The 15,395-nt window shown below is 47.0% G+C and overlaps 1 protein-coding gene across 13 annotated transcripts in view; it reads left to right on the forward strand.

Annotated features, from left to right (window-relative positions):
• Positions 1-15,395, forward strand: part of LOC135896267 (carboxypeptidase N subunit 2-like) — a 217,762-nt gene that overhangs the window by 40,604 nt on the left and 161,763 nt on the right. For 6 of the 13 annotated variants that reach the window (XR_011513788.1, XR_011513787.1, XR_011513789.1 and 3 more), the window contains exons 2-3: positions 8,602-8,790; positions 8,876-9,181. The exons of 5 other annotated variants lie outside the window; for them this stretch is intronic. Coding sequence is in view for 2 of the 8 variants with exons in the window: in XM_065424618.2 (XP_065280690.1) it covers positions 8,602-8,790; positions 8,876-9,181 (495 nt within the window). In the remaining 6 variants the exon portion in view is untranslated. The remainder of the gene's footprint in view (positions 1-8,601; positions 8,791-8,875; positions 9,182-15,395) is intronic. 2 more of the 13 variants (XR_011513792.1, XR_011513791.1) reach the window with 1 other exon arrangement.

The following is a 15,395-nucleotide window of genomic DNA, read 5'->3' on the forward strand; positions in this document are numbered from 1 at the left end:
GTGCGCCTGAGCGAAAGAAACGAACCAAAGAACTCGGTGTCTCGGAGGGGAAACGATCTACGCCAGCCAAACGTCGTGATCGGCACGGGCAGAGAGATAGATAGTAATCTAAACCGGGAGCACGGCGAAGCGTCGTCAGGGGAGAGGGAGTCCCGCGACGCGCCTGGCAGCGGTCCCAATGCGCGCGCGGCGCGCCTCCTGTCGGGGCAGCGCCGTACATTGAGAGGAGGGGGTCTTCTCTGTTTGCCGCAAGATGGCGCTGCGTGTGCGGAAAGCGCAGAAGAAATGCAGCGGAAACGCACTTCGCAACTCGTGTAATTGTGACTTCTGTACGTTACATGTTCATAATTACCGATATACACCGCAGTATAACTTTCCACGGCTCGTTTCGAAGGCAACACCGCATTCACTAGAGGCGCGTTTGCACCGCTTGGAAGCATCGAACTCGTGGCTGAGTGGTAGCGTCTCCGTCTCACACTCCGGAGACCCGGGTTCGATTCCCACCGGGCCAATCTTGGAAGTTGCTTTTTATTTATGAAGCACCTGCCGTGATTTATCGCTCACGGTCAACGCCGCCGACGCCGACACCGACGCCGACGACACCGGCTTTTCTGCGACACGAGCTCCTTAACGCTATCGCGTTAAAACATTTCCCCTTAGCATACCGGCAGCACATTACCCTTCATCCTGTTACGTTACTCGGTGCAGTACCATTTATTGATACCAACGCTGTAATAGGCTTCTTGAAAGAATTTGTGCTACATGTTATTGGCCCCATAACTTCATAGCGCTTCGTCTCTTCAGAGGATGCCGCTGTGATAATTATTTTGAATAGCGCATGCCTCTAGGCTCTTGTGTTTCAAGGGCTCTGGCGAGGCAGTAGGGCTCTAAGCAATTTAACATCTCGCATGTTTTATATAATTCATCATTCTTTTTAATGCATTTTAGTATGTAAAATGTTTTTTATTATTTAAAAATACTGAAAGATATCTATAGCGGCTCCACAGCCACCGTAGTCCTCCATAAGGAAAGCAAACAAAATCCCAATAAATAAAGGCGTCAGGCAGGGAGATACGATCTCTCCAATGCTATTCACAGCGTGTTTACAGGAGGTATTCAGAAACCTGGATTGGGAAGAATTGGGGATGAGAGTTAATGGAGAATACCTTAGTAACTTGCGATTCGCTGACGATATTGCTTTGCTTATTACCTCATGGGACCAACTGCAATGCATGCTCACTGACCTGGAGAGGCAAAGCCGGAGGGTGGGTCTAAATGTTCATCATCATCATCATCATCATCATCAGCCTGGTTAGGCCCACTGCAGGGCAAAGGCCTCTCCCATACTTCTCCAACAACGCCGCTCATGTACTAATTGTGGCCATGCCGCCCCTGCAAACTTCTTAGTCTCATCCGCCCACCTAACTTTCTGCCGCCCCCTGCTACGCTTCCTTTCCCTTCGAATCCAGTCCGTAACCCTTAATGACCATCAGTTATCTACTCCCCTCATTACATGTCCTGCCCATGCCCATTTTTTTTTTCTTGATTTCAACTAAGATGTCATTAACTCGCGTTTCTTCCCTCACCCAGTCTGCTCTTTTCTTATCCCTTAACGTTACACCTATCATAATTCTTTCCATAGCTCATTGCGTCGTCTTCAATTTGAGTAGAACCCTTATCGTAAGCCTCCAAGTTTCTGCCCCGTAGGTGAGTACAGGTACGACACAGCTGTTATAAACTTTTCTCTTGAGGGATAATGGCAACCTGCTGTTCATGATCTGAGAATGCCTGCCAAACGCACCCCAGCCCAATCTTATTATTTGGATTATTTCCGTCTCATGATCCGGATCCGCCGTCACTATCTGCCCTAAGTAGATGTATCCCCTTACCACTTCCAGTGCCTCGCTACCTCTTGCAAATTGCTGTTCTCTTCCGAGACTGTTAAACATTACTTTAGTTTTGCGCAGATTAATTTTTAGACCCACTCTTCTGCTTTGCTCTTCCAGATCAGTGAGCATGCATTGCAATTGGTCTCGTGAGTTACTAAGCAAGGCAATATCATCAGCGAATCGAAAGTTACTAAGGTATTCTTCATTAACTTTTATCCCCAATTCTTCCCAATCCAGGTATCTGAATACCTCCTGTAAACAGGCTGTGAATAGCACTGGAGAGATCGTATCTCCCTGCCTGACGCCTTTCTTTATTGGGATTTTGTTGCTTTGTTTATGGAGGATTACGGTGGCTGTGGAGCCACTATAGATATCTTGCAGTATTTTTACATACGGCTCGTCTACACCCTGATTCCACAATGCCTCCATGACTGCTGAGGTTTCGACAGAATCAAACGCTTTCTCGTAATCAATGAGAGCTATATACAAGGGTTGGTTATATTACGCACATTTCTCTATCACCAGATTGATAGTGTGAAAATGGTCTATGGTTGAGTAGCCTTTACGGAATCCTGCCTGGTCCTCTGCTTGACAGAAGTCTAAGGTGTACCTGATTCAATTTGCGATTACCTTAGTAAATAGTTTGTAGGCGACGGACAGTAAGCTGATCGGTCTATAATTTTTCAAGTCTTTGGCGTCCCCTTTCTTATGGATTAGGATTATGTTAGCGTTCTTCCAAGGTTCTGGTACGCTCGAGGTCATGACCATCCTTCAACAAATTTGCGGTTACCTGATCCTGCCCAGCTGCCTTCCCCCTTTGCATATCTCCCAATGCTTTCTTTACTTCTTCCGGTGTTACCTGTGGGATTTCTAATTCCTCTAGTATATTTTCTCTTCCATTATCGTCATGGGTGCCACTGGTACTGTATAAATCTCTATAGAACTCCTAAGCCACTATCTATCCGTATTAGTAATGATATTGCCGGCTTTGTCTCTTAACGCATACATCTGATTCTTGCCAATTCCAAGTTTCTTCTTCCCTGTTCTTAGGCTTCCTCCGTTCCTGAGACCATGTTAAATTCTATCCATATTATACTTCCTTATGTCAGCTGTCTTACGCTTGTTGATTACCTTCGAAAGTTCTCCCAGTTCTATTCCAGCTGTAGGGTTAGAGGCTTTCATACATTGCCGTTTCTTGATCAGATCTTTCGTCTCCTGCGATAGTTTACTGGTATGCTGCCTAACGGAGTTACCACCGACTTCCATTGCACACTCCTTAACGATGCCCACAAGATTGCTTTCATTGCTTCAACACTGACGTCCTCTTCTTGTGTTAAAGCGGAATACCTGTTTTGTAGCTTGATCTGGAATTCCTCTATTTTCCCTCTTACCGCTAACTCATTGATCGGCTTCTTATGTACCAGTTTCTTCCATTCCCTCCTCAAGTCTAGGCTAATTCGAGTTGTTACCATCCTGTGGTCACTGCTGCGCACCTTGCCGAGCACGTCCACATCTTGTATGATGCCAGGGTTAGCACAGAGTATGAGGTCTATTTCATTTCTAGTCTCGCCGTTCGGGCTCCTCCACGTCCACTCTCGATTATCCCGCTTGCGGAAGAAGGTATTCATCATCCTCATATTATTCTGTTCCGCAAACCCTACTAATAACTCTCCCCTGCTATTCCTAGTGCCTATGCCATATTCTCCCACTGCCTTATCTCCAGCCTGCTTCTTGCCTACCTTGGCATTGAAGTCGCTCATTAGTATGGTGTATTTGGTTTTCACTCTACCCATCGCCGATTCCACGTCTTCATAGAAGCTTTCCATTTCCTGGTCATCGTGACTGGATGTAGGGGCGTAGACCTGTACAACCTTCATTCCGTACCTCTTTTTAAGTTTCACACCAAGACCTGCCACCCTCTCACTAATGCTATAGAGTTCCTGTATGTTACCAGCTATATTCTTATTAATCAGGAATCCGACACCTAGTTCTTTTCTCTCCGCTAAGCCCCGGTAGCACTGGACGTACCCGCTTTTTACCACTGTATATGCTTCTTTTGGCCTCCTAACTTCACTGAGCCCTATTATATCCCATTTACTGCCCTCTAATTCCTCCAATAGCACTGCTAGACTCGCCTCACTAGATGACGTTCTAGCGTTAAACGTTGCCAGGTTCATATTCCAATGGCGGCCTGTCCGGAGCCAGTGATTCTTAGCACCCTCTGCTGCGTCGCAGGTCTGACCGCCACCGTGGTCAGTTGCTTCGCAGCTGCTGGGGACTGAGGGCCGGGGTTTGATTGTTGTGTTCATATAGAAGGTTGTGGCCAAGTACTGCACCAGGGTGGCCAATGCTGCTCTGGTGAGGGAGTGCGTTACCGGTTCTGGTCACCGAGATCAGGCCACACTCCAGGCCTGTTTATGCAATTTTATCAACACGCGGATTTTTTTTTAATCCGGTGGAAAATTGCCGACACCGGGATTCGAACCACGGACCTCTTGCACGCGAGGTGGGTGTTTGCAGCGGTGGCGTAGAGGTAGAAAATTAACCTGCAGAAAACTAATGTTTAACAGTTTCGGAAGAGAACAGCAGTCTACGATAGGTACATGTACATGTACTTAGGACAGGTAGTGACTGCGGATCCGGATCGTGAGACTGAAATATTTAGAAGAATAAGAATGGGCTGGGGTGCATTTGGCAGGCATTCTCAGATCATGAAGAGCAGGTTGCCATTATCCCTGAAGAGAAAAGTGTACAATAGCTGTGTCTTACCAGTACTCACGTACGGGGCACAAACCTGGAACCTTACGAAAAGGTTCCACTGAAATTGAGAACGACGCAACGAGCTATGGAAAGAAGAATGATATGTGTAACGTTAAGGGATAAGAAAAGAGCAGATTGGGTGAGGGAACAGACGCGAGGTAATGATATCTTAGTTGAAATCAAGAAAAATAAATGGGCATGGGCAGAACATGTAATGAGGAGGGAAGATAACCGATGCTCATTAAGGGTTACGCATTGGATTCCAAGGGAAGGGAAGCATAGCAGAGGGCGGCAGAAAGTTAGGTGGGGGTATGAGATTAAGAAGTTTGCAGGGAAAACATGGCCGCAATTAGTACATGACCGAGGTAGTTGGAGAAGTAGGGAGAGGCCTTTGCCCTGCAGTGGGCGTAACCAGGGTGATGATGATGATGATGAATTTTAGTGATTATAGTACACGTCATTAATCATAGCCATAATTTTACTACGTGTACATTTTGTGCAATTTACACCAACTCTTTTAGGCCTATTTACAGCCACGTCACATTAAATTCACAGAACCTATAAGACCCATCAACCCATCAACAATGTTGATATCAAAGGAATACCATTTACAAAGGAGGAAGACTGCATTTCTATTGTAACTGCCATTGCCGATAAGGCGACATGCTCTGTTGCTCCGGTCGAGATCGAGATAATCTTAAGGAGACCGCACTCCCCACGCACTCGAAGGTCACGCGCACAATCACGTCGTCGTGTGGGTCACGGTTCGTGAAGTCCTTCGCACAAGGCACTTCGCCGCGCACATCGCCGCCTCGCTCTCGGCCAGTCAGTGCAGACCACAGCCCAACTCAAACGCAAAAAGGGAACCGAAAACTAGCGATGAAATAATGGTCCCGAGAATACACAGATTCAAAATACATGCGATACGGTATTGTCCCCTTGGGCCCTGTGACTGGCGCAAACCACGGCAGAGCCGGTACGCGCACTCTACAGGCAACACGTATCACACACACAAAAGAAAACATAAATAAAGAATTAGAGATCAGTGTATTGGAGGGCAGGAAAACCAAACAACAAATGCAGTGAAACACAAAAAAAAATGTAGCGTGGCACTATTAACAAAACTAAATTATGATGCCGTGCCGGCTTCCCTTCTCAATACGCGCTTCTTTCAGTCGTACTCGCTGGGGTCGCAATCCTGCCGTCCCCCCAGCTTTCCCGACGCAGAGGTGGCGAGACGCGCTACCCGCTCCACAGCGATATGTCACCTCGCGCCCCGGTTGAATGCTTTCGGCTCGGTGATTGGGGTACACTGAACCTTGCCCGGTCCTCACCCACGCGCAGCGCCTGACCAACCGGGTGCCACGAAGTGCGCGGCTTAGCGGCACCTGCCGCAGCGAATATATCGCTCGCGTTCTCTTTCGCGGCGACGAGCAACGCTCCGCGACCGCCGAGCTCTGTCGACGCCTCCGTGACCTCTGCGCCATTTCGCGCGGCCTCTTCCTCACCCTCTGGTGTCTGCCAGGGGTCCGCACCTCGCGCCCCCGTGGTGTGTGGTAACTCGCCAGCCTCCGCCGCGCCACACACTTCGCCGCCTCTCTCGGCTTGCGATGTCGGCACCATTTGCCTGCGCGGCGGCTGACGTTTTTCGTGGCCAGCCTCTGACCATCGTCACCCACCACACCGCCCGATTCCCGAAGCACCGGCCTCTCGTTCGCTTCGAGGGCCCCGGCACCGAAGGGCTTAGGCACGAGGGAGGGTACGGGCTGTGCACGAACCTGCGCAAGGCTCCCTCCAGAGGGATGAGGTTGGTCAGCGGTGACGGTCGAGCCCGGCAGGCACTCTGTGTTTCGAATGCTCTCGTTACGGCCCTCCCTCGCGCGCAACAGCGCAATTTCCCTCTCTAACTCGAGGACGCGCTGGGAAGACCGTGCCGCATCGCACTCCTCCGCCTCGCGTTGTCGCAGCTCTCGCGCTTTCCTGCGCTCGCGACGATCCGCCCCTTCTTTGGAGCGCATGTCGCGCAAAAACTCCCGGAGCGCTGGCCCCTCAAGGCCCATCTGCCTACCGACGGCCACGATGCGCTCCAATTCCTCGAGGAGTCCATCAGCCGTATCTCGGCCTTCTCCCACTCTCGGCGATACGCGTCTGTTCCCCCCGCTATGCCTCGTGGTCACGGAAGATCGTGGTCAGCAAGTCCTGTCGTGCGGACGCCAGTTGTCAAAGATTGGTGGTGGGGTAATTCGCACTCTCCGAACCGGAGGGGATGGGGCGACAACAAACCCAACCCGCGTGCGTTTATTGAGGGTTCGACTGCTGACCGGCGATAAGGTCCACGCCTGATCGACCGTGAACCAGAGGCATGAGACGGGAGGCGACGTAAAACACACACATTCAATTTAATAAGATAAAATCATGCCCGAGACATAATGGAAAAAAAAACATGCAAACTTCCAGTAGTGGGTCCTAGCTCGCGGAAGGCGTGCGGGTCACACAGCACACGCCCTGACGCCACTCGCGCGACACTAAGCCCACCACGTGGGAACCATTAAAACTCGCGAAATACCAAAAAATCCGCGACACAAATGAAAAATATACGCGACAATAAATACGGCAGACACTACACTAACAGAACATACAATAATTAACACGCGATGGATAAATAAATGAAAGATTAAACGCGATTAAAAAAATAGAGAGTCCGGCGGAAAGTTCTGAGAGCGGCCTGGAACACGAGGCTTATCTGGGGCGTGCTTGCCGAGATCCCGATCTGAAGAGCGTCGGGCTGCTGGTACCTCGCTGCCGAAGATCCTGACGGACTTGCACCGTCTGTCGATCGAACGGCGAAGACTTCGGCCTGGAGGTTTCAGCCTGCCGACCACATCTTCAGCTGTCTCCCGGTGCACGACCCCGCTCCTTCGTCCTCCAAGCTGCTCTGCCGCTCCCCGAGCCACCTCGTCCCTCCGCCGCACTCAGGCGACACGCGTGACCAAACCGGTCTGGCGAGCTCAAGGACAATGGGAAGCTCTCTTCCCCATCGCCGTGCAAGCGGCGTGGCTGCTGCTGCGGCAATGGTGGCCATCGTGAGGGGGGCGCTGGCATGCACTCTGTGACACTGTTATCTCAACCTGAATCACGTGCATAATGTCAATCCGTCCCCAACAGACCTCTTATGGCTTCATACTTCACACCGTCCGAAGAATTCCCCACACATCGCTCACAGTCCGTTACTATTAACTACTACACCTCTAACCGTCTACCAGTAACATCGGGCGTTCCTCAGGGAACTGTCCTTGGCCCCCTCCTATTCTTAATTTATATTAATGATCTACCACAAAACTTATCATGTCATGTCCGTCTGTTCGCCGACGATTGCGTTATTTATGCCCCAACTACTAATACCGCTGATCAAGAATCCCTTCTGGACAATCTTAACCGCATTCAATCATGGTGCAATCACTGGTTGATGACGCTTAATCCCAATAAGTGCAAACTCATGTCTTTTCATCGTCGTCACAACCCGCATTTATTTACATACAAGATTTCCGATTCCCCTGTCGAACTCGTTTCGTCCTATACTTACCTCGGTATCACTATCAGCAATGACTTATCATGGCGCGAGCACGTAACAAAGCTAATATCATCTGCGAATAAAAAACTAGGCTTTCTTAAACGTCATCTTCACGACGCCCCTCAAAATGTAAAGCTACGTGCTTATAAATCATTAATCAGGCCAAAACTTGAGTATGCATCTGCCATCTGGAATCCACAGCAAGCTTACCTCATCGACTCATTAGAAGCTGTGCAAAACAGAGCCGCCCGTTTCATTCACCGCCAATACTCATCCTATATCAGTGTTTCATTTCTCAAGCTACAGTCCCAATTATGCAGTCTTTCCCTCCGTCGCCGTATTTCTAGCCTGTGCCTATTTCACAAATTTTATTATTCCCAGCTCAGACAGCAGCCATACATCTGCGCACCGCCATCACGCACGTCTCGCCGAATTGGTCATCCGCTGAAAGTATCACGCCAACGTGCCCGTACGACTACATTTTCCCAGTCATTCTTCCTCCGAACAGCAAGCGACTGGAACGACCTTCCCCATGAAATTGTAGCCATCACCTGTCCATCAACCTTCCTAGTGAGTGGGCATAGGAGTGGGCATGAGTGGGCATAGGAGCAACGCCTTCGGCACCGCCCCTAATCGTCAAACTTTCGCCATGCAGGTCATTCAGGTGCTCCTCGTGCCATGGTTATCGGCTGTGGTCAGTGACTGCTCAAGCTTCACCCCGCTGTCAATGACGGTCCCTTGGATTGGCCGGCCGGACGAAATGTCAGCTGCGTCGACCTGCTGCGCGGTTGACTATGATGGACCTGCAATTGTACAACTCGTCTACTGCCCAACAGCGCAATGGACAACTGCATCAATCACCGGGGACGATTTAAGCAGCCGGCTCGCCAGCGTTTCCTTCAGTGGGCATGGGAGCAGCGCCTTCGGCACCGCTCCTAATCGCCAAACTTTCGCCATGCAGGTGTGTACCTACTTTTCCCTGTATGCGAAAAAAAGCGACAATCGTTGTTTGTTGCTGTTCCCATGCCCACACGTCTTGCGCGAAACCTTGTCGGAGTGTTTTTCTATGGCGTTACTGTTATTGTGCTGCGGGGATATTGAATCTAACCCTGGGCCCACCACTAGAGCAGATGCACTTCTTGATATCGAATCTTTACCAGACAACCCCGCTGAACAAATGGGTGCCCTTTTTCGTTTGCTAAAGGATGTTCACACACGTTCATTACAGAGCACAAAATTCCAAACCGAACTAGCAGCCGACATAAAAAGCATTAAATCTGGACAAAAAAATATTGAAGCCAAAGTATCTGATATCCAAACAAGACTTGACGCCCTGGAAAAGAAATCCTGTACAATAGACGACCTTGGTGCACAAATTACACATATACAGTCAACTACTGACTTGCTGGCTGTACAGAACAACCTCTTGCAGTCACGTGTTGACGAAATGGAAGATCGGTCACGAAGAAATAACCTAATATTCTATGGTTTGCCTGATGCGAAGGAAACATGGCAAGAAACGGAAACAAAATTAATTGAACTACTAAGTAAAGTCGTATATTCATTTCCAGCTGGTTCAATTGAGCGTGCGCATCGTCTGGGCACTCTATCACCGAACAAATGCCGCCCCGTTATTGTGAAGCTTGTGAACTTTAAAACCAAGGAACAGCTACTTTCCGCACGCAAGCTGTTGAAATCAAAAAATGTAACAGTATCTGAAGATTTCTCGCCCGCCACCCGTGTTACACGAAATAAACTAACCGAATTCGCCAAAAACCTTCCTGGTTCCCCATACTTCCTACTCAGCTACAATAAGGTCATTGTTAATAAGAAACGCTACACTTACAACACATTGACGGATAGCATCGAAGAAATTAAAACCAATGAACGCACTGAGCGGCATGAGCCCTTCACTAACACTGCAAATGCTATGCCCTAGGAAGGCGAGAGGGGTGCTGGGCGGCCATTCGCACAACTGTCTATCATGTACACCAATGCACGCAGCGTCGTCAACAAACATGATTCATTGTCATCGGCGATAGATTCCTGCTCTGCGCACATTGTTGCTCTTATGGAAACTTGGCTCTTTCCTGACGTACAAGATTGTGAAATCTTTCATGAAGCCTCACATTTTAACATATACCGATGCGACCGCACTACGTCTCGAGGTGGGGGCGTACTACTTGCGATTTTAAATGATATTCCTTCATCGAGCATATCAGCTAGCACATACCTCGAAATCGTCTGGGCATCAGTAAAAATTGACCATCGTAAACTCATTTATTAGCATGTGCTATAGACCCCCTTCTTCCGCTTCCTGTTTTTTAAATGAACTGCATGACGTCCTTAATACGATTTACACTCGGTTTCCCACGTCACCCGTCATACTTTTAGGGGATTTCAACTTCCCTAATATATTATGGAATACGAACCCTCCTACTTTAACTCCGTACTCAACCGAATCACAACAATTTTTGGATATATGTTCTGCATTTTCGTTAACCCAAACTGTTTCCGAACCAACCAGATTATCCGCTACTGCACCCCACACACTTGACTTAATTCTAACAACTACCCCTGATCTTCTCTCTGATGTTACTTGCTATCCTGGAATTAGTGACCACCTACTGCTAAACTTTCACATCGAAACAACCGCGCCAAAACGCTCAAAACAACGCAAAACTATTTTTGACTACAACAGAGCAAACTTTGACGCAATCAATACTGAACTCCATGCATTCATAGACATCTTCTCGCATAACTTCGACAATAACTCAGTGCACGCTAATTGGGACGCATTCGAAACTAAAGCGCACGAACTAATAAAAAAATACATTCCAAAGCGAGTCATCACCACTCATTCGCAGGCACCATGGTATAACATTCATTTAAAACGGCTATCCTACAAGAAAAAACGTCTTTATCGCGCAGCCAGGCTCTCACCTTCTAATTTACGTTGGGATGCGCACAAGGCTGCATCTGACGCTTATCTTGCAGCCATTAGAGACGCCAGAGAAAACTATTTTTCCACTGTGCTTCCGTCGATGCTAGCCTCTAGCGTAAAAAAAAATTGGAGGACGCTTAAGCTTCGCCTTCAAGAGTGGGACGCGACAGCGTTCCCGTCGACCCGCCAAGGGGTATAAGACAATGCGCTACGGCACAGCAATCACTTACGATGCGCCCCGCATCGGACTTAGCGCCCACCTATCACGCGGTGAGCGTCGAGCAACGCAGCGTTCGGCGCGTCAACGAAACGTGCGCCTGAGCGAACGAAACGAACCAAAGAACTCGGTGTCTCGGAGGGGAAACGATCCAGCCAAACGTCGTGATCGGCACGGGCAGAGAGATAGATAGTAATCTAAACCGGATGCACGGCGAAGCGTCGTCAGGGGAGAGGGAGTCCTGCGACGCGCCTGGCAGCGGTCCCAATGCGCGCGCGGCGCGCCTCCTGTCGGGGCAGCGCCGTACATTGAGAGGAGGGGGTCTTCTGTGTTTGCCGCAAGATGGCTCTGCGTGTGCGGAAAGCGCAGAAGAAATGCAGCGGAAACGCACTTCGCAACTCGTGTAATTGTGACTTCTGTACGTTACATGTTCATAATTACCGATATACACCGCAGTATAACTTTCCACGGCTCGTTTCGAAGGCAACACCGCATTCACTAGAGGCGCGTTTGCACCGCTTGGAAGCATCGAACTCGTGGCTGAGTGGTAGCGTCTCCGTCTCACACTCCGTAGACCTGGGTTCGATTCCCACCGGGCCAATCTTGGAAGTTGCTTTTTATTTATGAAGCGCCTGCCGTGATTTATCGCTCACGGTCAACGCCGCCGACGCCGACACCCGACGCCGACGACACCGGCTTTTCTGCGACACGAGCTCCTTAACGCTATCGCGTTAAAATTTTGGCGCACCATTAACCCTCCACCACATGACACTATCACTTTATATGATTCTTCTGACGAACCCGTACCCAACAATCTTCGTGCGACCCTTCTTAATCAAACATTTGTACAGAATTTTTCCTCTGCTTCTTCAAATGAATTACCCCTGGCACAAGCGTTCAACTACGTAGCTATGCCTCCAGTACGAATCGACGTATCTGGTGTCGCTAAGCTTATCTACGGGTTAAACAACTCGTCCTCTCCCGGCTTCGACGATATTAACACCAAATTTTTGAAAAACACCAGTACCTACTTCTCTATTATATTAACAAAAATATTCCAACAATCCTTGGACACGGGTACGCTCCCCGAAAAATGGAAAATAGGAAAGGTGATTCCAATCTTCAAATCAGGCAATAAAAACTTTCCTTGTAATTATCGCCCTATTTCTCTCACCAGTAACTGTTGTAAAATACTAGAACACGTAATCTACACTAACTTGGTTAACTTTCTGGAATCAAACTCATTTTTTAGCGCCGCCCAATACGGCTTTCGCAAAACATATTCATGTGAAACGCAACTTATGTGCTTCACTCACGCATTGCACCAAATCTTAGATCGATCATCTCATGCCGTTTGCTTATTCTTAGATTTTTCGAAAGCGTTTGACAAGGTCTCACATAGATTACTGCTTCATAAACTAAATCAACTAAATTTAGACACTGACTTGTTAAAATGGATTGAATTTTTTCTTACACATCGTTCACAGTTTGTTGTCGCGAATCCGTGCTGCTCTGCTTTTAGTCACGTTTCTTCAGGCGTTCCGCAGGGATCGGTTCTAGGACCGCTTTTGTTTCTTATCTATATAAATGACTTGGCGCCTCTCTTAAAATCTAACGTTCTTTTATTTGCTGACGACTGCGTTATCTTTCGCGAAATAAGAACTGTTAATGACACTACCCACTTACAGACCGATCTAGATGCGGTTGCTACTTGGTCCGAAACGTGGTTCATGGAACTTAACACTAGTAAATGTAAAACTATGCACATTTCCCGCACTAAGACCTCCATATCTCCTTTTTACCTTAACAATGTTCAATTAGAATCAGTCATCTCGTACAAATACCTTGGCATTCACATTACCACTAACTTAACCTGGAACATTCATATTGAACATATAGTTAGCAATGCAAACCGCATGTTAGGATACCTACGTCGTAACTTTCTTAGAGCGCCATCGTCACTTAAACTATTGCTGTATAAAACACTAATACGTTCATAGCTGGAATACGCATGCTCGATATGGGATCCAAGTCCGGACAAGCTTGTAACGGCACTAGAACTTGTTCAAAATAACTCCGTTAGGTTTATTTTGTGCAACTACAATAGAACTGCTAGTATTACTGCCACGAAGTCTAATCTTGCTCTCCCATCCCTGTCTGCGCGCCGCCAAATTTCCAGACTAACTATTTTTCTTAAGTTGTACTATCATCCTGTTTTGCGCGACCAATTTATCTCTAGGCCTCATTATCGATCCCATCTCATCGATCACAGCCACAAAGTTGATATTGACATTTGCAACACTAAGCATTTCTTTCACTCCTTTTTCCCCAGGACTAGTCGCGATTGGAATCACCTTCCTTCTGATACTGTATCTATCAGTGATAACCATCACTATCGAAATCTTCTAGCCAACAATGTATAAACATGGTATTTGTAATGTTGTTTTTTCATGTTATTGTGCTAATATTTTACGTAATTTTTCCAATGATATAGCTAACATTGTATAATGAGCGAATATTGTATTTTTCTTGTACGTTTTGCTTGTATATTAACACCACTCCCCTCTGTAATGCATTTGGCCCTGAGGGTATCATAAATAAATAAATAAATAAATAAATAAATAAATAAATAGAAAAAGTTACATCCCACCTGTCATTATGAAAAAAAATGTTTTACTTTCTCACGTTAAACCCACCCCTTATGTAAAACCCCCTGCAGGGGGTCTTTAAGGAAATAAAAATGAAAAAAATGAAACCTAGATTCTTACCTTAAGCCTCGTTGCCGATCCCTCGTACATTTTAATGCACGCAGCTTACGGAAACATTTTGATGACATTTATCATTTCCTATCATCCAGTCAGCACCACTTCTCGGTCATCTGTTAGTGAAACCTGGCTCAGCGAAGCCGATAACAACTTGTACTCTTTTTCATCTTATACGCCAGAATACTGTCACTGGAGTGAGAGCTGTCACGGCGGCGCAGCTGTCTTCATTTCATCAGAGTTAGAATATTCCAGGCGTCGGGACTTAAAAATTAATCAGGTAAATTGCGAATTCGTGTGGATTGAGCTGAACGCATCATTTCTCGATATTGACGCCAAAAATTTAGTGGTTGGTTCTATTTATCGATCGCCGTCGTCCTTTAATGATTATTGTTTAGAACTAAACCATGTTTTGCACACGCTATCGCTAGAGTGTAAAAACATCATTACTATGGGTGACATCTTTTAGATGTTCACAGTTCATCATACATTGGTTATACAGATACATTGAATGGACATGGCCTCGAATCACTTGTAACTGCACCTACTCGGCGGAATATAAATGGTCCGGATACACTAACTGACCATGCATTGTCGAATCTCATGGTTACTCCTGGATCTGGTGTCATTGAAGTTTCACTAATTGATCATTATCCAATATTCGTGCGTATAAATTCCAATATGAATATTCCAGATATTCATGTTAAAGGAAAAAATCTCGACAAAACTTCATTTGTTAGGAAAATCGCCGAAGTTAATTTGCACCCCGTTACGTCGCAATATAGTCCAGAAATCGCCTTCGAATTGTTTTGCAATATAATTTCTAACGCTACTTCCGAATCAACCACAATAACCACGAGTAAGAAAAGGTTCGCTTTTCCGCGTTGTCCGTGGATGACTGATAATCTTCTCAAATGCGTGCGCAGAAAAGATTATCTTTATTAAAAAACAAAAAAAAGAAGCCATTTAATTTGACCCTGCTCACTCCTTACAAGTGCTACTCGAATATTTTGAGCAGGCTTCTTATAAACGCTAAAAAAAAGAGTATTATGAAAAGGAAATTGACCGTGCTGGCAACGATTCTAAATAACAGTGGAAAACTATCAATGAATCTTTAAATAGAACATCGCCAAATCCCGCCATAACTGCTATTCAAGTTGGGGAACAAACCCTTAATAATCCTTCAGCCATTGCTAACGCCTTTGTCGATTCTTTTTGCCCCGACCAGCCACGTCTCTCAGTTCACATCGAC

This window comes from Dermacentor albipictus, chromosome 4, assembly GCF_038994185.2.
Source record: "Dermacentor albipictus isolate Rhodes 1998 colony chromosome 4, USDA_Dalb.pri_finalv2, whole genome shotgun sequence".
Classification (NCBI taxonomy): domain Eukaryota; kingdom Metazoa; phylum Arthropoda; class Arachnida; order Ixodida; family Ixodidae; genus Dermacentor; species Dermacentor albipictus.